The 25,356-nt window shown below is 41.0% G+C and overlaps 2 protein-coding genes across 12 annotated transcripts in view; both read right to left on the bottom strand.

The window, feature by feature from the left end:
- The window catches only part of prex1 (phosphatidylinositol-3,4,5-trisphosphate-dependent Rac exchange factor 1), a 77,443-nt gene extending 75,599 nt beyond the window's left edge, over positions 1–1,844 (bottom strand). For 2 of the 3 annotated variants that reach the window (XM_026153163.1, XM_026153164.1), the window contains exon 1: positions 1,470–1,833. In XM_026153163.1, coding sequence (XP_026008948.1) covers positions 1,470–1,613 — 144 coding nt within the window. In that variant the 5' untranslated portion in view covers positions 1,614–1,833. Of the gene's footprint in view, positions 1–1,469 lie in introns of all 3 variants that reach the window. The other variant, XM_026153165.1, reaches the window with a different exon arrangement.
- A 1,199-nt stretch (positions 1,845–3,043) lies between these two features.
- Positions 3,044–23,479, bottom strand: ralgapb (Ral GTPase activating protein non-catalytic subunit beta). Of its 9 annotated transcripts, none has more exons than XM_026153166.1 (32): positions 23,306–23,479; positions 22,135–22,355; positions 20,573–20,775; positions 20,281–20,447; positions 19,995–20,181; positions 19,530–19,661; positions 19,023–19,201; positions 17,742–17,893; positions 17,232–17,478; positions 16,566–16,601; positions 15,507–15,708; positions 15,239–15,406; positions 15,006–15,120; positions 14,643–14,790; positions 14,452–14,516; positions 14,221–14,365; positions 12,723–12,853; positions 11,509–11,691; positions 11,268–11,416; positions 9,723–9,910; positions 9,508–9,611; positions 9,194–9,349; positions 8,976–9,041; positions 8,340–8,549; positions 7,718–7,876; positions 7,398–7,563; positions 7,189–7,311; positions 6,965–7,101; positions 6,772–6,880; positions 6,466–6,544; positions 5,947–6,095; positions 3,044–5,422 (listed from the first exon to the last, which is right to left on the bottom strand). In XM_026153166.1, the coding sequence occupies exons 2-32, from the start codon at positions 22,309–22,311 to the stop codon at positions 5,229–5,231; spliced, it is 4,626 nt and encodes a 1,541-aa protein (XP_026008951.1). In that variant the 5' UTR covers positions 22,312–22,355; positions 23,306–23,479; the 3' UTR covers positions 3,044–5,228. The 9 variants fall into 9 exon arrangements, with proteins under 9 accessions (XP_026008951.1, XP_026008952.1, XP_026008953.1 ...); XM_026153167.1 differs by having other exon boundaries at positions 9,194–9,346; XM_026153168.1 differs by having other exon boundaries at positions 12,723–12,844.
- Positions 23,480–25,356: the final 1,877 nt, after the last annotated feature.

The following is a 25,356-nucleotide window of genomic DNA, read 5'->3' as shown; positions in this document are numbered from 1 at the left end:
TCAATTGAGTCCACTGTTGAGCTGGATACGGAACAGTGAAGTTATATTACGTAGGTATAACTCTGAAAATGCCATGCACCACGAATGGCATGACACGGCGGTGCGGTGAGCCTTCTGCACCGGTCACCTCAGGAACTTTGAGGAAGTTCAACACGTGACAGCAGAGAGGAAAGAGGGAACCGTGACATTGTTTAGCAAAAATGCGTCATATGTTGAAATGTTGAGAAAAAAAAACCCCACCAGGAAACGCAATATCACCATAAACTGTTTTTAAAGGCAAAGTGAAAATGATGAGAATCAAAGTCTGCCATCGAGTCGGCAGGGTGCAAAAGAAAGATAGACGTAGTTGTCCTGACCTTTATGTGCAAGGGGCAACGACAGTGGGAATTTCCCTGAAGCAGACAAATAAGCCATTGTATATAAAAGAAAAATAAGTAAGGTCACATTATAGTCATCACATTAAATGCAGCGAGGTGGAGTTAACCACGCTGTGGTTATGAGTCTCAGCTGGAGGCAGGAGCCACCTGCACTGTACAATTACCAGAGATGACAAGGCGGGGATGAGGGGAGGAAAGGCCAACGGAAAATGACAAGGGGAAGTAACAAATTGAATAGTCCCCCTGCAGGTGGGTGCCATCTATACTCGCGCTGTGCTCGGCGGCTGAATGGAGCATGCAAAATTACCAGGACGTTCATTCATGAGGTAGCTGATATACAAAGAGCGAATAAGCAAACGGTTTCTTATCGCTGTCTGTAAAAAGGAGGCGCGACAGGGTGTGATATTCCTGAATACCTATTTATTTGTATTTAAAAAAAAATGCATGTGCGAACTGGGCTCTCCTTTCCTTTGTTTGTTTCAAGCTTGAGCTTTAACACACAATGGAAAGGTGAGAATAACACCACCACCCTCCTCAAAACACTAAATATGTATGAGTCCCCGCAGACGTCCCAAGAAACACGGTTTAACATCTCAAAAGTTTTCATTGATAACAGTAGCCTCAGATGCACGCAGATCTTTTACAAAGCTGTCAGTCTGCGTCGCAATTAAAAGCCCCGCAAACAGCAGCAAACGGCAACTGCGCGTCCCAAGCCCGTTCCTACAGAAGAAGCGTTCACAGACAGCGCTGAAGTAAAGGTTCAAGCAGCCCGTGTGGACACAGAATCACGCCAAACTGAATGCAAATTTATTGTGGTTTAATCTGACAGGTTAGATCAGATTAGATCTTTGGGGTGGATTGCTTTTTTGCTTTTGTTTTTTCCTTGCAAAGGCTGCTTCTTAATCTTTTTCTGTGTATGCCGATTTAAAAAGAGTAGTCCGGGGATTGGAAAAACATCTAGAACACACGAGATGAGCGTGCATTCGGAAACAAATAAAAAACCTCCGCTAATATACAGATTTGTAACTGGAGTTTGGCATCATGTTCTGCCAGTGTACGGGAGACACACTTGCGAGAGGATGTCAAACTTACCGACTGGAGGAAAAGCAACGTCCGAACATAATCCCTCTCGGTGTTCAGTATTTCATTTAAAACACACAGCCTCAGCCGCTGCTGTCGGTCCGAGTCCTTGGCTGCGGGGATACAGTTCTCCTGATGCCCGTCGTCCTCTTCCATGACGGTAACTCAACCCTCAGAAAGGTCGCTCTCTACAGAAATACTCTCCTTTTTTTCTCCCCCTATGTATCCGCACTTTGTCGGGTCGTTGCTTCAGTCCATTTTTGCATTAGGAAGTTTTTCCCGAAAACCTCGCAGAGCACTGTTGCGAAACACTGGAAGAAAAGTTCACCAAAAGTACCAAACAACAAGCAGAGAGCCAGACGGAGTGAGCGCAGTCACAGCAGCAGCAGCAGCTGAGAGCGAGCGAGGCAGCAAAGCGGAGAGAGGGGAGGAGGGGGAGGGACCCGCTGCCTGCCAGACACATAGAGAGAGCCCAGTACTGCTCTGGACACCGAGAGCTACAGACTCAGTAGCTTTAAATGTGTACACGCTACAGTCTGATACTATTAAGTAAACTCCCCGAGTATCCCATTTCCCATGGTACTAAAGGGGCCCCAAAGGCAACAAAATATAAATAACCTAAACGCAGCTCGCCTAAAACAACAAATACTGAACTTTAAGCTGCCTTTGTAGAAGACGGTTAACAGGTACAAGTCATACAGGTATTCCTAATTTTGCTGGCGTTTCTCCTTCTTAGTCAAATACGATACTAGTGAGCTAAACACATACAACTTGTGAGAAACCATGCGAAATATGAGAGTAATCCTAAAACCTTAATTAAAGGTCTTGACTTTCATTGATGTCAAATATTTACCATAACAATGCTCATTCAGGCCCCCTGCCTGTCACAGGAGCTATCCCCACGCGGGGTCTCGGTGAGCGTTAATAAGAGAAACGCGCCCTCAAGTGGTTGCAGGCCAAAATACAACTTTCAAGTCCGGGATGGGCAGGAGGACTTCAGGAACGGTCTACAAGCTCTGATACAAGAAAATAAACTTTTTAATATCATGATTGATTTCCCCAGCAATTCCTAACGTTTGCCTTTAAAAAAAACCCAAAAAAAACACGTGGTCACAAAAGCTGTGTATTTTGATGCAATACAAATTCAAATGGTAATCCTCCATTCACCTTGCTGGCAATTAAAGGTTCAAACCTGTGCCCAGAAGCCTAGGCTAAGCTGTTTTTCATAATCTGGATTTATCAATATTGTTAACCAAATCATTTATTTATTTATTTATTTCAGTTGCAGAACATAAATATTTTAAAATAGCTTCAGGGCATACAGGCTTATTGGCTGTCACTATCTCAGCCTTGGGTTACAGATAATGTCCCTCAAGTATCTTTGCAGTCAGACCCAGTCCACACCAGAGGGCAGGTTCACTCTGCAGGTGGTGCAAATATTCACAGTTAATATTCTAATTCATCTGACAGGTTCTAAACACATCTGCTTTCAGAAAGAAACTCACTGAACAGAATATAAAAAAATATTAAGAGGAAAAAGATTTCAATCTGTGAAGAAAAAGTCAAATATTATGAATGGAAGGATATTAAAATGTCAATAATAGTTTTAATTGATGCATGTTACATTCAATACCCATTGCGTTCCTCCCACACACAAAAAAACGCATACATACATATCTTTTTCTGCCATCTCAGATGAGGAATGCAACAACTTGTAAATGCCTTGATCTATCACATATTTACATATTATCCTCTGCTTCTGTACATGGCAAATCCTTAAATATGCTCAAACCTCAGAGGACTTACAGGATACAACGTGTGACTCATTGTATGTAGTTTGTCTTTCATTGTATGTACTTTCCTTCCGAAAAAGGCATGTGCATACAGCACTGTCATAAAAAGAGAGTCACAATTAGACACGACAGGTTTAAAAACTCCACAACGCGTCCTCTTCATTCATATTTCACATGATAAAACTCTTCCTTCAGCAGGATTTTTCTTCCAAAAATGCACAAAAGTACAAAAGAGGACATGTAAGGTAACCAAAGAGAATAGAAAATAAACATAAAATGAACATAAAAATGTGCTCAGTGCATTAAGACTTTCCAATATAACAAAAGAAACTAAAGGTGTTTGCCCTGCTCCATCTCTGTGATAAATAAATTCACATTGTTACAGGCAGACAGTGAGAGGGCTTGAATTAAAACCAAAAGTACAGTGAGAAAAATAAGAGTGAAATTGTATTTAAAAAAAAAAAAAAAAAGAATTATCATAACATTTGTGAAGGCAAAAGTGCACATTTCTGCAATCCAAACTGAAGATAACTGACATGTTAAATATTATCTCTTCCTGGGTTTACATTTCCAAAGAAAAGAAAAGGAGAAAAAGAAAGAAAATACAGCTTTGATCAGCCAAAATAAAGTCACATAATCCTGTTAGCTACAAGTATTTTGGCCTCTGAATCTATCACATAGATTTTGTTTGGAGGAGCGAGACACTTAAAAACTGTGCTCTGGTTCTGCTTCGTAATGAGATACTTGCAACCTTAAAAATGTGGTGATTTCAAATTAGGCCTGAAAACATCAAGCGCAAACTCCAGGAGCTCTGTAGCCCCTCTCACTATTAGTAAACTCTTGTGTTTCCAAGCATTAAGAGTAAACTAAAATCTAATGTCGCGATCGATGTATGTCGTGGCATTTTCAAAATTGTATATCTTAAAGTGACAGGATTCAACCTTAAATGCAACGTGTTGGGCTTTTAGGGGTCTCGGACTCCTTGTAGTGTCAAGTGACTGGCTGGACAAGCAAATGTTGCTGTGTACACACACACACACACACTCTTACTCATACATGCACACACAAAATGTAGTGGCAGCTGCGCAATGGGATGGCCTGGCACAGAGCACAAGTGTCAAAAATGACGTCTACATACAGTAAAAGCCAGAAGAAAACGATACAAAACTATAAACGTCTCATGTGCTTAGTCAGCTGCTGCGGAGGCCAAGTGTGCATTCACACTAGGAAGACTAAAGCAGGGTGTGTGTCTGCATGTGTGTGTATGTGTGTGAACGTCGAGGAAGTCTGTCGTCAGATCCAATGACGGGTCAACTTTTAAGTTACCTGCATTGAAGCTATATATACATATATATGTGTTTACGACATTTTAAGGTGGATACAAGATGTTTATCTCCTTGGCAAAAAAAATGATAATAATAATAATCCAACCATTAATCTGTTAGAAACAAAAACAGATGAGCAGATCTGGATTTTGGACACAACTCTGTATTACCAAACCTCTTGAAGTTCATTCATATTACAAGGTTCGACGGACAAACTTTTTACAAGTTCAGAAAGGCCAACAGTGTAACTACTGTATTGCGGTTAAAGACAAGCAGAAATTGTTTTGCCACAAAGCGTGAACCTAAAAACGAGGAGCAAAGTTCACTGTTGAACTTCAGCCGTTCAGATCTTCAGTGAGTAGCCGCAACACAGAAATGTCGTTTGTTTTTTCCCCACCTTGGCATGGTTTTTGACACTTTGATCTAAGAGTCAAAGGCAAACAGTGCTGATATATGTATTCATATAAATAACAAAATTATACAGTATAAATATAAAGATTCTGTGTGTGCATGTGTGTGTCTGTGTGTGTACAAGCACAGTTGTAGGTGGTTTATGAGTACAGAATAACGGGGGTGTGTGCGTGCATGTGTGTATTGTTGTGTGCGCTTGTGTGCCAGTGTTAGGACAGGAGACGGGGGAGAGGGGGGGAGGGTTAGAGGTGAGGCTTTCCCTCCCCCACCTCATGGAAGAGCGAGGTGTAAAATTCGGGCTCCAGTTGTTTGTTGCGGTAACGCTGCACAATTTCGGTTATTTTCTGCTTCCGCCTCACGTGAGGAGGGTTGTACAAGTCGCTCTCCAGACGCTTCCGTCGGCATACGTTGATGACCGTTTGGCGCACGAGGAACCCTGAGAGGCAGACACACAAACAGAAGCTCATCAGTACTCACGCGCGACACAGCCAATGTGAGTTACGTGGATTTAGAGTATTATGTGTGAAAGTGTAGAGCCACAGATAAAACCAAAACACTTAACTGTGCCATCTGCTGGCCAAGAGTTGCAGCACATTCAACAGAGTAAGACTTTTTTTTTTATTTCCCCCCAAAGTTAAACTTGTTCATCAACACAGGAAAGTTAAATAAATGCCTTAAATGGGTTCTTTCAAAGCCTGGTGATGCAACTTGACGACACAGATGAGCAATACTTTTACATTAGAAACCAGAACTTCAGAGGGAAACACCACACACTTTCTAAATGGGAGTTTATTTCCTGTGCATTTCCAAGTAAAAACATCCATTGTGCAATACTCATGCGTGCGCATTAATAGTGAGAAAATGGTGAGAAAATGATTCCTTGTGATGCATGAAAAAAGCTGAAGTGTGGTAAGGTAAGGATGGACAAGTTAAGTAAGTGGAAGATAAATGAGCAATTACCAAGAGCTCTGCGGCTGACCACCATGCCATCCACCAGAGGAATCACCATGCCAAATTTACCCACAGCACCATGCAAGCGGATCCTGAAGAGTCCCGTCTTCAGAGGGTGGATGAAGATCAAAGGAACGTCTTTTTCTAGTAACCCCGACCTGCAACATTACGAATAAAGTGAAAAGGGAGGCAAAGATAGGATAAGAAGATAGCTACATTTCAAATGCATGTACTCTTGTCTATTTAAATAACTGTGTAATTCTGCTGATGGTGAACAAAGGAGCAATGTTTACAAAAATGCTTTTAATTCATTTTTCTTTCAAGTCACTTGACAACTGCTGTCACTGCTCTGCCACAGTTCCTCTTTTCAGCCCGCTGCATAGCACTTCCTGTTTTGCACATTGGGTTTTGCAGCATTGTTTTTTTTTTTTTCGTTCTTCCTTTTTGCACCTGACCAAAACCAATTCAGAAACCACATGTTTTTTTTATACTGGCAGGAAAGTGCATTAAGCATAAACTTGTGAATACCTGCAGGAAGTGCTGTTGCTCATGCTAGCTTCCAAGCCCGTGCTGGTTTCCGCTAAAAGGTCGGTCAAAGGGAAGTTCTCTAAAAAAACAAACAAAAAAACAGAGAAATGAAGACTTTCATGCACATTGATAATTTGGCAAACACCTTCTTACAGACAACATCTAACAGTGCAGAGATTAAGTATTTTATACTAAAATATTTTGTGAGGATAAACCTGCTGGCTGACTATAATCTATGAAGGGGGCTAGTCTTAAATTACAGTATGAGAGGAGGGGTGGTGGGCCGAATAGAGACTTTATACCTACCAATATCATCAAAGCGCTCCACCCAGACCACAAACGCCTTTGTTTCAGGCCCCAGTTGGGGGAAGGATTTTCCAGTCGATGACCTCTTTGCCTTCACTAAAGGACTCAGCTAGATAAAACAGGTAAATTCATTTTGATCAAGCATTACATCAAACATTAGAGGCCACATATACTCACAGAAGCTGAAATCTACCTTTTTAGCGGACTCCATGCTTTCAGAATGGTTGGGGAACAGTTCCAGTGTGAGATTGGGTTGTTTGAGCACACCGGGCATGAGTTCTGAGTTGGTGTCTGCCTCCACCGTGGAGTCACTGTGCACTGAAGACTCCTCTGCCAAATGAGAGCAAATTGCAACTCCAATTCAGCACAGAGGCTTTCAGTATCTTTGAATTCATATTGAAGATCGTGAATACTGACCTGAGTGTTCTGTTAGAGAAGGAACCACAAAGGCGATTTCTGTCAGAGCATCAGCATAGTACAAAACTTTCTTCTCTCCGTTGAACACCGAACCACCAGTGTCCTCCGGTGTACCCGCTTCCTCTGGAAAAACAAACAAAGATTCATTGAGTTACTAATAACATATAAACAGATAAATAACAATTGCGATGACCATCTTAGTGTCTTACCTGCTTGTACATCATTGCTATCAGAGCAGTAATTCACAGACCAGCTGGTGTCCAAGTGTCCTGTCCAGCCTGGGTGGCGTCCCACGTCCACAGGCCAGCCCAAGGATAACAGGAACTCCAAGAAGTGGGGCTGGACGCTGGCCGAAGACTCTACATTCCTTAGGATCTGATCACCAACAACAAGAACAAGATAATGAAAGAGTTTCTTCTTCCTGTTCCTCTTAATGTGTGTAAATAAATAAGTAACTGGAAGAAGTAACTAAGTTAACATCAGTACATTGTAAAGGTAAACAATAATCAATCAATCTGTATTCCCTTACCTCATGACTGCTTTTCTGTCCAGGTTTCACATAGAAAATAAAGACCGTGTCAAAAGGTCGGCAGGGAAGCAGGTCCAGGTAGCTGATGTCATCAAAAAATCCTGGCAAGGATGACTCCAGGGCAATCAGGTGAGGAGGTAGACGACTGTTGTTGGGTTCCTATGAAGGGTTATGTAAACATTATTCTAACAAATACATTTTATTTCACAGATTTAAGTATTTTTTGTCAGGATCAGATAGGCAACATTTTTAATATGACCTTTTTTCAAATTAAAGAGCTTTTAGAAGTTCATCTTTCTTTCATGTACAGCAGTTTAGCACATTCTTGCAAACATGTCTTCATATTAGCTCAGCAACTCAAGATCTATACTATCCATTAATGCGATAACATACACTCAAAACTTGTGCCGTATTTAAAGTGATACATAAATGTTACAAGATGAGAAATATTAAGATCTCCATCACAACTTTTACGGAATAGTAGAAAGAACAAAAAGAACCAACCCATCGTTTATCTGAAAAAGGCTTTAAATAGAAAGACAATGGAAACCTACCAATTAGCATGTATATTTAATACCGATCAATCAAAGAGTTTGTAATCTGACATTAAAAAGTAACTGACCTTAAGTGCCTCCAGAGACAAGAAGCCAAAGTGGGAGAGGAAGAGACGTGCTGTCTGGAACTCCTGTGAGGGTGGAGGGGGTTTGCAGTCTGTCTGTGGGTCAGGAAAAGGAGTGGACTTCCAGATTTCCTCACTGTGTCGCTCCAAGGCGTTCTCATACTCTATCTGCTTGGTCATCAGATTACGAAGCTTGTCGTGCTGAACTTCCAGCTGAAAAGATGGGGGCGGGACATCTTTAAAACAGGGCCTCGTGAACAGTCGTCGACTGCATGAGCTCAACGTGAATTGAAGCAGAACCCTCACAGTCCAAACAGATACTGACCCCCAAAGGTGAGAGGAAACGTTATGACAGTGTCATCTGTACTTTATAACCATGGGAAACATTTAATAATGGATCACCCATACCATCAAATGCAATCCAGTACACAGCCCTTTAGTTTATTAAAGGGCTGTTGTACTGGTTTGCATTCTCCAGCCCTTATAAAAGTTTGTTGAGACAGTGTTAGAGAAGCACCAGTAGTTTCACAGAGAAACTGCAAAGGATTGAGAAACCACACAAAATGATCACCACTAAACCAGATGATTTGACCTATTTAACACAACACCCAATGAGCCCTCCTGTTTCCAACAACTCACACGAGGGCAAATTCTGTTCAGTGAATCTGAAGCTCTCGAATCTTCCTCCCAGCCCATACAAGACACCTAAGTTTGTGCAATAACAAACAATACTCTTTAAGATATAACAAATCATGGTTTACCCGATACCTGTAAGAGAATAACTTAATTTTTGTGTTATCAGACATAATGTGGATAGAAGCTTAATTATAGGGTTCGACGGGAAGCTGATCTCTCACCTCCTTACTAACAATGTCATCCAGGTCAGGGATACTGACATCAGCTTTGACAAGCGGGATCTTATCCACCTCCTCAGGGAAGGGCCTCTGTTTCACATTGTACTTAATCCCCACATCATTGTTGGGTGTTGGACGGCCTTCAGGAACAAACACCTGCTGCGGGAGGGGAGAAGAAAACAGATATATAACAGAGATGTGTTATCAGATGTGGTGCTACAAGTTTGACAAAATGGTGCAACTTTAAAATATGTTTTAGCAAAGTTAGCTTAAAATGTGTTAACTTTAATTAGTATTAATCTAGAGTGCGATCTCACCCTCTGATTAGCCCTGGCCCCTCTCGGTTGATGGAAGAGCTGCATGGTCCAGGCATGTCGACCAGCCGTTCCCCGGATCAAAACTGTCACAGAAGGACTGGGGTCTGTGAGGACAAAAACAGACCCATATTAAAAGCATACCAGACACTTTGTTTTCTCCCAGCATTCAAATTTATTAACTAAAAATATCAAAAGCGAGACAATAAGCTACTGACTTTGCTCATTGCCAAGAGGTTGCTCCAGCATTGCAAGGATGACAGAGTTTTCCAGGACAAAGTAACGGAAGTTACTGGCTCCTGTGGCACTGAGTCTGGCATAGCGAATCAAAGTATCTTCATTCAGCAAGCTGCAAGTAGACGCAGGCCCACTGGGAGACGGGAAGGCCCCCAACACCTGCATGATACTAGGGAGCACCAGGGAAACACAAATATAAGAAAGAACATAAATACAAGCAAACTGGGTCAATGAATGCAACATATTTCACTATCCAAAAGTCATGTGTATGAAGGTTCAGCAAAAAAAGTGGGCCAGCTACGATGCTGAGGAAGCAGAAAAATAAACAACAGAAGCAACAACACTTTAGCACAGTCATAAAAGATTTTGAAGAAAAACCCTACTTGGTTTATAAGAATCAGTCACAATCCACTTCAGTGTTATCACCAAGTCTAATGATGGAAAAGTCATCAGCATCACTATGGGGGTGAATTTCTCTGGCTGACTGGCCAAGTCGCAACCCACGGCTATGCTGAGTGGGGAGTTTCCCCTCACAGCCGAGAGGTTTGCTGGATGAATATCTGGGGCAAAATAGTGCGATTTTATTTACACTTTGTTATAAACTATTCAGTAAACTCCATTTTTGGACCCAGTTCTGATAGACCTTTATAAACAGGAAGAGTTTAGTCATTGCGCAGCTGTTTTTGTGTGCAGCTGAGATTCTCGGTCTGTGGCTGTGGCTGACTTTTTGGCTGTGCTTTGTCACAGGTAGCTAAATTTAAGTTTAATACAAATTTATTGTGTGATTGACTACCACTGGAGGTGATATCAATCTGTCTAGCCTATCTAGCAAACAAAGGACAATTTACAGTAGACATACTTTTACTAGCTTATCAAAAAGCCAAGGTGCAATACAAGTGTTTAAGTTTAAAGATAAGGAGATCCCACAGTAGGAAATCTGGTGTTTGCTGCAGACTGCTGGTCACATCACAAGACTTATACAGGTGATGAAATGGTAACGTAACCATTTTACAATGAAAAATGTTTGCCTTTTTCCATTAGTACCTAGTCTGATCTTGACCGGACTCCCATTCTATTACAATCCACTACCACCTAATGTGCCTGGTTGTGGTTATAGCAATGCAGCCGAGCGTCCCGTGGCGTAATTAGTGCGTGACATGAATGCTACAACAAAGCTGGGCGTTGAGGCAACGATATACCTGGTGCTCGGTCTGTGGCTTTTTTTTTGTCAGACTTGGGGACCACAGCGTTGTGTTTTTGTAGCCGTTCCCCTCGTTGCTTGGTTTGGATTTTCCTGAATGAGACGCTCTCATGACTCATCATGATGCCACTCAAGTGATGCCACTGACTGGTGGCATGCAGTCTGTTGATGTCACATTTTTAGGATACGATTGCTTGGAAGCCCGGCGGAGTAGGTGCTAAATAAAGTACCTGGCACCAGGTACTATGACCAAATGGAAAACCCTGAAAAGCATGGTAAGCTGACCGGAGTAGGTACTAATGAAAAAAGGGGGCTTTAGTCTCACCAGGACAAAGTTGCCTCAGCAGCATCCTTCACTCTCATGGAAGCCGGGTTGTGCTCCTTCTCCCCTTTATGTCGAACTTCTTGCTCCTGACGGGACTTACTGCCTGAGATTCCCAACTCCACAATTTCCAAAACTTCAACCAAACAGTCCTGGAGCAAAAGAAAATACAAAACAATATATAGATTTTCTCTTACCTACCGACATACATGAAAGAGAGAGGGAAAAAGGTCTTTAGACTTACTTTCTCATCCAACATGTCAGGGTGTTCTGTGAGCCACACACACAGAAACTGGAAGGCAGCTACAATCATGGAGTGGAGGTCTCTGGATTGAAGAGGAGCTGGACGGCTACACTGGAACACAATGTAACCACATATCGAGCTGACAGCACGTTTACGGTCTGCAGAGTCGACCCCCACCTTCACCTGATTAAGACATACACAAAGACACAGGAAAAAAATCTTCTATATTAGATACATTTTAAAAGTGGTTTGTTTTATGCAACTGTGAAAAAATTTGGTTTAAAAATGTTGCCCTTTTTTTCCAAAATGACAACATATTTGATTATGAGTAGAAAAGTATGTAAAGGAACAGTAAAGTCAAGTCGCTTTATTGTAATTTCAACCATGTGCAGTGGTACATTACACAGTGAAGTGAGACAACGTTCCTCCAAGACCCTGGTGCTACATATAACAGGTGATCAACACATGACTAAATAAAGTGCAAGTGTGCAAAAATGGCAAAAGTTGCAAAAAACAAAAAGACAAAACAAAGCAAAAACAGTGCAACACCAGACAGAACAGAATGATACAAGCACAAGGCAGTGCAGACACAACAGTGCAACAAAAAAAGTGCAACAATGAAAGTGGGTTGTGCCAAAAGACAAGAATATCGTCTTTTCTATACTCGGAATTCTGTATTAAGTAGAATATTGACATATTAATTGCTCATGCATTTTGGCAGTGTGATTGCAAACACAAACTTCACAGTCATTACAAGTTAGAGAAACTCTCTTTACAGTAATCTGTGGTACAATGTGAGGGCAACTCCCTTATTCTGAGCTAGGAAATTATCTGACTGAAGGTGGCAAAAAACACCCAAATGTATCACAAGTCTTCTGTGAAGCTGCACTGTGTCATTTGGGAATGGGGCGTAATAACTATCGGTATAAGTTAGCACGCCCTACACGCAGCTGGTTTCGCTTGACCCCATAATCGGCCCAGACATTTTATTAAGGGTGTTCCTGGAATAGAGCTCTTTCAAAAACTCTTTTTTTTTTTTTTTTTTAAATTGATTTTTTAAAGGTTTTTTTTTTTTTTTTTTTTTAAGACTACAGTAACTAAAGCTGCTGAGGCCTGAGTAACATTGGTGTACTGGAACACGACAGTTATCTTAGCTAGTCCAGCTAGTAATGACTGCACATTCTTACACTGAGCTTCTATGGTGTTCAAGTTACCTTGGCCAGTCCAGCCAGCAGTTCCAGGGCAGCGAGTGAAATGCTCATGTCATGTCTCCACTGGGAGTTGAGCCTCTGAGTGACCAGGTGGATGCTGCGCACCAGCAGGCCTGCCGCAGTATCTGGAAGAGCTAGATCATATAACACCCCAAAATACCAAACACTGCAAAGAATAGAGCAATGCAGGATTAAAGCACCAAAGCTAGAAAGTCACACAGAAAGACATTTCTGAATGCTCAGGTGTTAGCAGATATTGCTTTATATTAACATACAACATGCATTAGAGGTGAAAGAATACAGCAAAGCACACAATCCTGAGCAAAATACAGGCAGAGTAAAAAAGAGACAGCAGTAAACAAGCTGCTGAGGAACAGAACTGAGTGATGTTAGCATTTTTACATCAAAATAGCATTTTCAAATTTTATTTTAACAAATAATTACGAGATTTTTTTTAAAAACAGAGGAACACTGAAATTTTTAAGAATTACTTAACATTTATCACCCAATTACATTAAATATATGTAAGTGGAAGGAAAATTCCAGTTCATCTGACAAAAGACTTTCCTAGTTTGAGCTACTTTTTACAGGGGCTAAAAACTTTGAAAACAAAGAGTCCTAAGACTGATTTTCAACAACAATGTAAAGTCCACTATCTGGACACCTTTGTCCCAGAAAAGAAATTTTACAAGTGGAAGCAACCCAACCTTGTGTGAGGTATGTGACACAACAACAATCTTCTTTATTTCCGTTTTTTACTACAACCTCTGTTACAAAGAACTCTGCACTGTCAAGTGTTTTTTTTAAGAGATAATGTTAAGAAATTAAATGAACGGACCAGAACAGAAACTGACTAGAAAACCCAAATAACACTGAAATGGCTGCAGCATTTATAACAACAGATGACCCACTCTAAAGCATTGCTTTTCCTGTACTAAGCCTCACAACACAATGCTATAGTCCTACAGATGTGTCTCACAGGAACCAAGCAATCCCTTCCCCCAGTTTCCTGCTGGAAAACGACTGCCTATGTGAAGCACTGTTCACTGAAAACAGACATAAATTTGTGCAAAAAAGAAAATGATCAAATGAAAACAAAACATCACTCAGCCCTGCACAGTAAATACTAAATTTGAAATCCATTTGATTAGGCAACATTGTTGCAACCAATCATTAAGAGAAAAAAAAATGCAAATCAAAGCAGAAACTCCACCCACCCCAATCCCAAATTCTTCTTAAACAACATCACAGCAAACACTTTACATCACCTACAAAGATATTTTACCCAACGCTTCTTAACTCTGCATACCACTTTAACCACGTTAGCTATAAAAAAAAACCCACAAACGAGTCAAGAGGAGTTGGAAGCTAATGAGAAATCAGCCAGGGATCATTAGAAATAATCTTTCAGCAAACCTGCTATCTGACCAAATAAAGTATTATTGTGTTAATTCATTAAGCACAAAAATATTAGTGTATGTTCAGGAGCGGCATGTCCTACCATAGTCACGGAGAAGCGCCTGTGCAGGGCGTTCAGAGTCTGGGCTGGTGGCCTCCGTGCTGCCTCCACTGTTGAAGCTGATGCCACTGTTGGTACGGCTGTGACCCTGACTCCTCAGGGTTGAGTGGCTGCCATCTATGCTCCCCTGCCACCGAAAAACACAGAAATCTTAATGCCCAGTCCAGCTTGTAGCACCGTAAATATTAACTAATTAGCAGAAAACAAGCTTACTGTTTCAGTCTGGGCGCCTATGGACTCTAATAAAGCTGAGTCTTGAACAATATTTAGCATTGCACCTGAAAAAAGGGATAAAAATAATAATTAAACAAAAAAAAAACAACAATTTTACACAATCATAAAGTACAAACAATATACAGAGTTAAAATAACTGCAATCAAATATATGAAGCTATCAGCAAATACCCAGTATGAGCTGTGTGTTGGTGGGGTCAGTCTCTGTCTGCAGAGCTCCTATGAGGACATTGACAAGACGCAGCCTCAGTGAAAGGAAAGACACAGGCTGGTCATGAGGCCAGCCATCTTCCTCGTTGAATTTTCCCTCCAACAGAACCTAAAGAACACAGAGTCAGTGTGGTTAGCAACCTTGACTAACTTTAAACTCTGCAACAAGAAAAGGTTTCAGGGCTTGTTTTATGATTACGTAATCATCAACAGGTTTTAAAGAGTTTAATATTTGAAGAAAGAGCCACCAATGTGTGTACAATACACAGCATTAAGCAAGACTGTTACTATCAGCTTAAAGATAAACATCGCCAAAGTCATTACCTCTGATTTGATGTTGCCAAAGTGATGTGGCAGTGGGAGCATAGCAAGCAGGATGTTGATGGAGGCTCTCCTCAGATCAGTAGGATTTACATACATCTTAAATTTGGACAGTTCCCTAACAAAAATAATGGAGACATGCTTTAAGTAATATAATTGATTTCTAACATAACACATTTACATGACTGAGTAAAAACAAATAATGGTCTCAAATGAAAGTAAACTACCAGTCTAACCTGTCTGGCACAATGGTCTCCAGCGCAGCTATGAAGTAGGGCACCACCACATTGATGCCCTTTAGGTCAGTACAGAAGAGAGAGGAAGAGTTGAGAATGATAGAAGCCAAAACTGGTCTACAGATGAAATCAGAAATCTGCAGACCCTGAATCAGGACCATGTAGAACCTGCAGAAAAGGAAATAAGAAAACCATATCATTTTCTTTCCTACTGTTAAGAAGATGGCAACAAAACCAGTTTAATTTGGCAAAAAAAAAAAGTATATACCTCGACAGGTAAACTGGTAGAATCTCCTCTCCAGTTTTTTTGCTACAGAAGATGCGACACAGAGTCCCACAGGCCTCAGCCCGTCCTGCTTCATAGCTCTCTGGGAACTCATTGGCATCAAACATTGGGTTATTCACCATGGAGTCAGTGGACATTTGGGAACCCTTCCTCCTCAGCTCCAAGGACACTTGAGTGGCTATCGCTGTACAAAGTGTGAAAAAAAAGAATGAAAGAACCCTGAATTCCATTGCAGTCCTCAGTTTTCATGCATGTATGACAAAACAGGCAAAAGCAGACAAAAATATACTATATGCACACTAGAACGAAAAGTTAACAGTAAAAATTCAAAAACATAAAAGCAACAAAAAGCAGATATTAACTCACTATCACAACAAGAGAAAGGAAGGGCTTTATTAACTGCAAACACACACTCACATCCTTTAATAAAAGCATTCAATAAAGGGAACTCTGACACAAAGAGTTTGCCATAGAAGTTCCGCCTAGCACCGGCACAAAGCGTGAATAAGTTGTAGTGTGCTCGTACTAAAAACGTGTCAGGCGTTCACTGCTGCAGGAACATAAAGCAAAATCCCTGTGTCAGCATCCCTCAATGCTGCAATCATATGACTGTCACATTCACTTCATGCATTGAGGCACTAAACCAATAAAAAAAATATATAATTCAAAACTGAAGTGAACTGACAACATCAAAAAGAAAATACAAGAAACAATGCTAAACTCGAGGGGAGTCTGAAACACAATAGTACGGATTAGCGTGACTCAAAGGAAAAAGAAAATGGCAACTTAAATGGGGTGGTACTGTCACAAACTGGCAACGTTAATGTCGAGACAAGTGGTCAGTTTGGTGAAACCCATTCCATCAACCTCTGGAGAAACGCTGAAAGAATGCTGGTGAACTTTTATATATGGCGAGGAGTTGGAACAGAAAACGATGGTGATGATGACAATGACCATGAGGAACTCAACTCAAAAGCAAGAAGATTTTGTCAAGAAACGCAAATCAAGTGAGGGGGAAAAAAAGCTGCCATTCCTACTTACAAGATTTATAAGAAAGGAGAATTTGGATAAAAGAGGCTGCAAGATAACAGAAATAGTGGAGAGAGAAAAAAAATCAAAGCAGATCCAATATTTTGGGATCAATTCATATCAGGCATGAATTGTGTGGTTTTTCTTTTTTGCTCATGACTTCTGACCATTACAAATATCTTACATTAATCAGACATGATAGACACGTGCAGGACACTACACCAAAAAGAGCAATGTGAGAAGAGCCAAAGAGGGCCAATTGCAAACGCTAAAAAGTGTATGTGCTGTCATTAACTCTTAGCTCCGCTGCCAGTAATGATTGTACCAATTAAATGACCGTATGAATTCCTTAGGATAGGGTTAAAGCCTATATGTAGTTTGAGCCAGGTCTAAATTGTTGGTCGATGCAAATGGATTAGAGTCAGATGGAAATCTCATACGAGGCCACTTGTAACCAAGCCCTCCACACACAGAAAGGCCCAACAGAGTTTCAGAGAAAATGGTGAAAAAACAAAAAGATATCCCAACAACAGAGTACAAATTTTTCAAAAAATTAAATTAAATAAATAAATTAAATAAAGACCAAAAAACACATAACTCCATATGAACACATACTTATGAACACCGACTTGCCCATGCATAATTTTAAACAGCGTGAGACGTTGCGTCGCTTCTTACCCGTCATGCTGGGGTCTCGGCTGAGGCCGCTGTGGAGCTTACAGTGGACGAGAGCAGCGTCGAAAAGCCACTGGCCAAAGAGGTTGAGGATGCTGTTGACCTTCGGTCGAGCTGGGGCTGGCAGGGGCCGAGACTCCCAACTGCTCTGGTTGGGGCTGGAAAGAAGAGTCGGGGAGGACGAAGTCTGCTGCTGCTGCTGCTGCTGCTGTTGCTGCTGCGATGTTTTGTTTGGCTGACCACCACTGCCCTACAGGGTGCGGTGGGAATAGAAGATATCTCAATAGGCTGAAAACAGCTTGACTAGTTCAACTAAAAGATCACAAGATTTGGACAAGTGTACTGAAATACTGCCTACAAATTCTAGATAGTGCAGCTTCAGCATGGAAAGAATAATGTGCCAAGTTCAAGTATTTAACTCTTTTCTGTCTGCAGACCAACAGAAAGCTAAGCTCTAAACATCTAACAGTTACACTTATTTTTCTGCATCTCTGTAGCAGTTACAGAACTTACAGCTGAACTCTTGCTTGTAGTTTTGGTGACCACTGTGTGGCGCTGCTTGCGGCTATGAGGAGGCGTGGTGTTGGTGATTGAGGGCGGCGGCGACATGCTAATTCTGTTGACTGGAGTGGGCGGGGCACTGTCAGCCCTGGGACGTGATATGCCTGGTGACAGAAAAGTAAAATGAGTCGGGGTATAATAGTCCAATTTTCCTCAGATATCTGGGGGTGGGGCGGTGTCATCTGATTAGCCTGGCAGCGAAAAAATAAAAAAATAAATCAGCAACCATTGTTTTCCCCCCCAGGGAACAGACCATGTTTTGGGTAAATATAATCATTTTGAAGCAGTTTTCCATTTACAGTATTATTTAAGACAGTATGTGAGTTGATCATAGACAGCATTGATTCACAGACATGCAAGACAATGGTTAGATACAAATCACCAATCACTGATTTCCATTTTGATTTTCCATTTTCATGCCTGCAGGAGTCCCCCTGATGATCTTGCAGTTTAGCCTGAATATCTGACATATATCACTTGTGAGTCTGAGTATCATCACCAACAGTGAATGGACCAATCCACTAACATGCCCAGAGCAAAACATTATATCATGTATCAGCTGATGTCTGTACCATGAGAGAGCGGCACTGGACAAAAAGTGAACACCCTCTCCCGTACAGCTTTCTTTTCAACAGAGACACCTACAGTGTAAAGAGAAAAATACACACGGGTATGTTTCTATTGAAATCTTTAAACAGGTATTACTGACTGACATCCTCCATCTTGAGATTACTCAGAGGTAGTAAGAGAACAACACTGGCAAAAAAATACATTTTAAATCTTTTTCTCTCTATAAATCACAAATAACACAAATTTTCATCTACGCTATAAAACCCATCAGAAGTGTTTGGCTTTACTGTTTGTTAAAGACAAGATTCTACAGATTACGATTACAGGATGAAACTGAATTTAGAGCGACTTAAAACTTTTTGCCAAACAGATCACAATAAAAACCAGCTGCTTACACTTCTGTCAAAGTAACGCTTTCTTTTGCAGCAGTTTCTGAAATCATTTCTGGCAACAATAATATATGGGGATAAATTCCTAAAGCAGGTAGCTGCCACAAAAGCAGGAACAACATATTTCTTAAACATAATCCATTAAATAATGGATTGCAAAAATGGTCTCCAAGCTGAAGTTGCTTTATCATTCATCCCTTAAGTATATCCTCATTTTGAATGTCTTAAATATCACTCAACTGAGCTTTTCGTCTTAACTTAGGATTCCTCTTACCCAAGAAGGCATCCACCAAGCAGCTGACACCCCTCATGGCCCTGAAGAAGATCTGGGGTAGTTGTTTCAAACATGGATGCAATACCACTTCATGGGGTATGCCACTCGAATTGAGAAACTGTTCCTGAAACTTTGGAGTGGTGCTTACTACTGCGGGGTTGCTCAGGTCCACTGGGTTGCTGGAAACAAAAAGGAAAGCAAATGTAATAATGGATTAAGCCAAATTTTTAAAAGTGTTGCTAAATCTTTCTTGAATAAATGTGACATAAGGTTGGGTAGACGAAGGAAGTAAAAGGAAATAAAGGAGGGAATGACAAATGAAATAACATTTAAAAAAGCCAGACATGAAAGTTTGGATGCAGTTGAATAGACTTGAACTAGAGCAGATAGGCAACTTCAACTTCCCCTTAAATAAAACAAACAAACACCATGTATGTCGTTTAGAAAGAGGAAAGAACATGTCTTTTTCAAGCAAAGGCATTTTTATACAGTTGAGGCAATAAGCACCTGAGCATGTGTAGAAAGCGGTACCACGCCTGGGCCACGCAATCATTGTCCATCTCTAAAGGAATCAAATTGGCATCCTCATCGGGAACTTTAAAAGGTGGGAAGGACGGTCCATGAGTAAACCGCAGGAGTCTGAAACGAAGAAATGAGACAGGAATACACAGACTGCATTAACAGAGACCTCGAAAAACCAAACCACATTTCATCCCTTGAGATGTTCTACTGGGCTTTTAATGCAGCCACTTTCAGTTGCTGCTTGTTTGTGAATTTCTTTGCCTTCAGTAGCTGCAAAGCATGCTCTATTAGTCTGAGATGGAGAGACTGCCTTTTACATTGAAGAAGGCAATCTCTCCAAAAACTGTCACTGTCCAACAACCTGTGGACCTAACTACATATAGATATCATAATTCTAACAAAATCTTTTACCACTGAAAACACAAAAGGTTGAACTGAATCCAATCTAACCTGGAGGTCAAAGCACAGGCTACTCTGCTCCACTGCTCTACAACAGGAGGATGATGCCTCCAATTGGCCAGCATCTCCCTTGCTGTCTTCCAATATGGCGGCGTGGGAAAGCAGCGGGCACATGCCAGCAGCCACACCTCAAACAACACTGCCATCAGTTTCTCTGCCAGCTTCTCAGCTACCCCCACTGAAAAAGGGAAAAACAGGGGGGTATTATAACTAATCATCACAAATAATAACCAAGTAGATAACGAAGGAACAGTTTAGGAGAGAAAGGTTTGTTTACCTCCAACTGTGGGTGGTGCGAGCAAGGTGTCATTGATGCGAAGAAGGAAGAGCAGCAGCACCTCCCAGGTCTCTCTCACCATGGAAACGGACTCTCGTGCCAGCTTCTGGACTGCAGTCAGAACCTGCTGGCAAAGCCTGATGTGGTTCAGACTATGCTGCTCAGGCCTGGAGGGAGAAACAGCTTGTTTGAAATGAGGGAACATGAAAGCAATATAAGCAGTCCAAGATTTCAGTGAAAAGGCATTCATCCTTAAATTCAAGCTAATGGGAAATAAAGTTTTTAGACATACCTTGGTACAAAGACGTTGTAGAGATGCTTTAGAATAGTCTGGACATACATGTTGGGCTCCTTCACCACAGGCTGAGGCATCGAGTCCCTAGGCGACACCAGGGCCATCATCCAGTCTGTGTACACGTCCACACACAGCTTGACAGTGTCCCCCTCTAAGGGGAGGGTCAGACCATAACAGAGCACCTCCATAGTCCATTTCACCTGGGAACCAAACCATTGTTAGATATTTTATTATAAGTAATTATCTTATATTTGCAGAGAAGCTACATCACCCAATCCTAATGAAAGAGGAAGAATGGCAACAGTGTTTAAGTTTAGAAAAGCTCATTGTATCCTACAAATACAATCAAAATATGCCCCCCCCCCCACCCAACATAAACCTGCATACTTAGCGACTAAAAAGAGCCTAGATTACAAGACAGCTTAGGTGCTCTCAGTTTCCAGTGATATTTTGCATAATTTCCCACAATGGTTTTGTGTAAGAATCCTGCAGAGGTCAGTATGGCTAAGTATTCCTATCCATGCTCTACCCTCAGCAAGAAGCAGCATTCAAAGCCACAGCAGCACTTCAGATGCATGGTGCACCTGAGTAATGCCGATGTATTTTTAACCCAACGCAGCTCCACTCGCATCACTTCCTGACACACGCTGTCACATCATTAATTGAAGCAGCTGCTTTACTGTGAGCTCTGCCATTAACTTGCTCACAGCGGTGTGTGTCAGCAGACGTTCCAGTGTTTATGGGGATCATGCAAAGAAAGAGATCAGAGCTGTGTCTGGTTTACATTTATAGCTAACTGTTTAAATTGGCCCGTGTCAAGTTGTGTCTAGAGCCTACACAAAAGCTTAAGGTGTTACGAATACTGTACATTACAGGATTAATTGTGTGTGCTTTGGTGGTTTGTCATATAAAAACTATTTGCAGAGTACTTTCTTCTCATTTCTTGCATAATGTGCACTTAATGTGTTCAAAAACATCAACCATTTAATAGAAGCAATAGATAGAAGAAACCATCTAAGTAACACTATCAGTCAGGCCTGCATATGCAAGAGTAGCTACAAAACAGATAGTCCTGACACCCTTACTGAGCACTGTGCAGCAACACCAGCAACAGAATGATAGTGGAAGATGAAGAAAACAAAAAGAGGGAGTCCAGATTCTGATAATGATATAAAAATGTATTTAGAACCTTTATTTTAAATATGGTGACCCAAACCCCATTATTACTTTATTATCATGTACTACACTTTTCATCACCTATGAATGTAGTTGGTGCTACATATTTAAGTGGATAATCTTAGACCAGTTTTCCCCCACACTCTCCTAAAGAGCCACATATACAAAAATATATGGACCACAGTATGTTCTAATTTCTATTTTTCTACGTAAATAATCATCAGCAAAAAAACAAAACAAAACAGCACACTGATACCACTAAAAGTACTCATGTGTTTACTTAGCTCTGATAACTGGAGTTAAAATGTCACGGTGATAGAGATGTAGGATGGCAGACTACCAAAGCATTAAAATGACATGCTCGTAGTTGACCCTTTTCTTACCTCTTTGTCTGTTTTGAGGATGTTCTCTGTGGCAACTGGGCTTACAGCTGTGCCCAGAGGTTTGACCACAGCATTTGCCACCTCTGTGCCCACACTTGGGGGATAGGTGTGCAAAACACTTAGGTGGCCCTGGTCACTCTGCACCACCAACTGCAACGAGCGCCACTCGGAGTACATGCTGCTGATGTCTACTGCACTCTACTCACACCTCCTGCCTCCACCTGCAGACACACAAATCCAGAGGGCAGCTTAATACGGAAAGTTAGGCACACTACCAATCGGTTACTTGTCCAAACTATAATACCAGAGTGGATACAGTCGTGCTACTTGTGAACTGCTGTTACATTGCAAACAGAGAAATGGTCACACCTCTTTCACTGTTTAGGTCTCGACCACCACAGCAGTTTTTCAGCTTTAACTTGTTTGACTGGTTTGTCAAACAAATTGACCAACCAATGAAAATGCGTAGTTCACACATTTTGGAATTTGTAATTAAATGTTTTGTTAGCTACAACAAAACACGTATTAGCGAAAGTAAAATGAGTGTGGACTAACTGCGGGTTAGTTCTTTAAAAAAAAAAAAAAGGAGTACTTCTTGATATGTGCCGTGACAGGAAAAAAGATCCAAACAGCCTAGATATATCATGTTTTGGCTAATGTTACGTTCTCTCCGGTAAGAGAAAACAAAAAGTATTGCGGTCAGCATTGCAAAGGTTGGATGCGGGTTTTGTTTTGCACTGAAGCCTTAAACTAACAACAGGAACGAAACATTTGTGCCCTACACTTCGGCTGGGTAATAACAAGCCGAGGAATAACCAGGAAACGGTTCTGAAAACGAGCAGATTGCTAACGATGGCTAGCATTGACACCAAAACATCTTCCTCATATTGTAGATGACATTATATGAAATTAACGACTGGGTTGTCTCTATGAACAAGTCAAGAGACTAACGTTAATAAAAACCGCTTGCGATAACTTATCGATTATCCCAAACTACACTGCAGTAGATCCGATGTTGCTTGCTAGCTAGCTCAGCTAATGCTCACTACGCTAGCCTATTCGTTGACATTAGCTAGATTAGCTGGCTGTCATTTGTGCTAGCTAACTATCCAACTTTGCAAGGACGCTAATGTTTACTAAGCGGATAGCTCAGGTACTTTTTTCCATTTACCTTGACCAGCTGGAAATGATGTCATAACAGAGCTCTGAAACTCGCAGTTTGTGCTTTCTGTATATCCTGGTCTAAACTATAACAGCCTCCATCTTTGCAATGTCAAGGCTTGGTTATTGCAGCTTTACGGGCTAACGGGAAGCAAGATCCGTAGGTTGACGCCCTCTACTGTTTGGTACAGTCTATCGGACCTGACGCAGCCCTCAGTTCATTCAGTTAATAACACAATGTTTTTGTTTTTGTTGTTGTTGTTTTTCGGGCGGGGGTGGGGAGGTGGGGTAGATACTATTTGTGAATGTACTTATTTTGTTTCACTATGCTCCGATTAACTATAACTAAAACCTCTATTTGAGAGGTTTGCGTGATGCATTAGTATTTTCTAAGGAAGTAAAGGCATGGAGTAGGCGAGGCATGCTTTGGTTTTGCTAGTAAAATGTGAAATAGGTGCAGGGTAAAGGGGTAAAGGAGGGGTAAAAATGTGGGTAAAGGAGATGGCTTCATATATTGTATTGGAACGACTTACTTATATTGTCAGAGGAAAGGGCGTAGATTTTGAAGAAATAGGGTTACCTTTAGCTGAGTTTCTGAGACATTATGAAGTGAATTAATTTAGAAAATGATACTTGGTGCTGAGTTTTTTTGTTTGTTTGTTTTTTGTTGTTTCTCTTCTTGCTTTGTTTGTTTTACCCATGCTGTGCATTGGTTTTGTTTTATTTTATTTTATTATTATTATTATTTTAAATCTATATTTGTTTATTTTGGGGACTATGATGTTTAATATAAATCTTATGTTAACTGTACTATTATTCTTTGCTTGTTCTGTAATATAAAACTCAATAAACATACTGTTTAAAAAAAAGTCCTCCAGAAGGCACAGAACCAGCTTTCAATGAACAGCTGAGCATCCAACATCTGCATGGAGGAGAGGAAGGCACTCACATTGCTTAGTAAAAACAACAGCGTTATCATCTTTCCGGGAAGCTAGGGCAGGTGCACGGTTTTGCTAAACCAGAAAGACTATCATGAGAAAATTCTGTCACTGTGGTTACAGGAAGAGGGTGATAGATTGTCTGTAGCAGTTAGAACAAGACAATGTTATTGACCAGCCCTCATAACACAGGATATACCCAGGGGAAGCTACATCAAGTATGGTTCACCGAAGATATATAAACAATGTGTACCTTTAAGACCAATTGTTTGTATGATCAACTCGGTCACCTATAACATCTCAAAGTTTCTGGCTTTTGATCCTCAGTCCATTGGTAGGCAGCTCTAAACACCACATCCAGAACATCATTATGGAGGCAGGTGAAACAATGGTCTCGTATGATGTAACATTTCTCTTCACCTGCGTTTGAGTCACTGAAGTGGAGGTAGCTCACGAGGGATAACAGGACCTCTCTCAGCACCTACCAAGCGTGTTTTACTCTTAGAACTGTGTCTTCATTCCACATATTTCACATACAAAGGTCAGTGCTATCCTACACCACCAAGTCATTGGTTCAGGTATGTGGATGACACCTGGGTGAAAATCAGATCTCAGGACTTACCACAATTCAAGGATCATATTAACTTGGTGGAGCAACACATTAAGATATTTAAAAGCTACAGCTTTTATCTTTAATAAAACAGCTTACAGCTGTACTGTTAACCCACGCATAGGATCAGTATTAAGTTTTGACTCTCATCATCCACTGGAGTATCCACTGGGTGTCATCAGGACGCTACAACACAGAGCAAACACCATCCCCACAGACAGAGCAGCCAGGGAAACAGAAGAACATCACGTCAAGAAAGCCCTGAGTAAATGTGGTTATCCCAGCTTGATAAATGTTCTACTGATTTAGTAAGTAAAATTAAATTGAAGTGAAACTGAATGTAACCCCTAACCAAACCTAAAGTCTTAATTTGCACAGCCAACAACATAAAATAAACAGAAATCAACCAAAACTCTTGGATGTATTTTCTTTCTAAGTCACTTTTGACGTGGCATTCATGCAAGTTAATGACTGTGATGGAGGATTTTAACATTTTAAATGCATTTTTGTCAC

Source organism: Astatotilapia calliptera, chromosome 20 (assembly GCF_900246225.1).
Source record: "Astatotilapia calliptera chromosome 20, fAstCal1.2, whole genome shotgun sequence".
Lineage (NCBI taxonomy): Eukaryota > Metazoa > Chordata > Actinopteri > Cichliformes > Cichlidae > Astatotilapia > Astatotilapia calliptera.
This window is presented reverse-complemented; position numbering and strand designations above follow the sequence as displayed.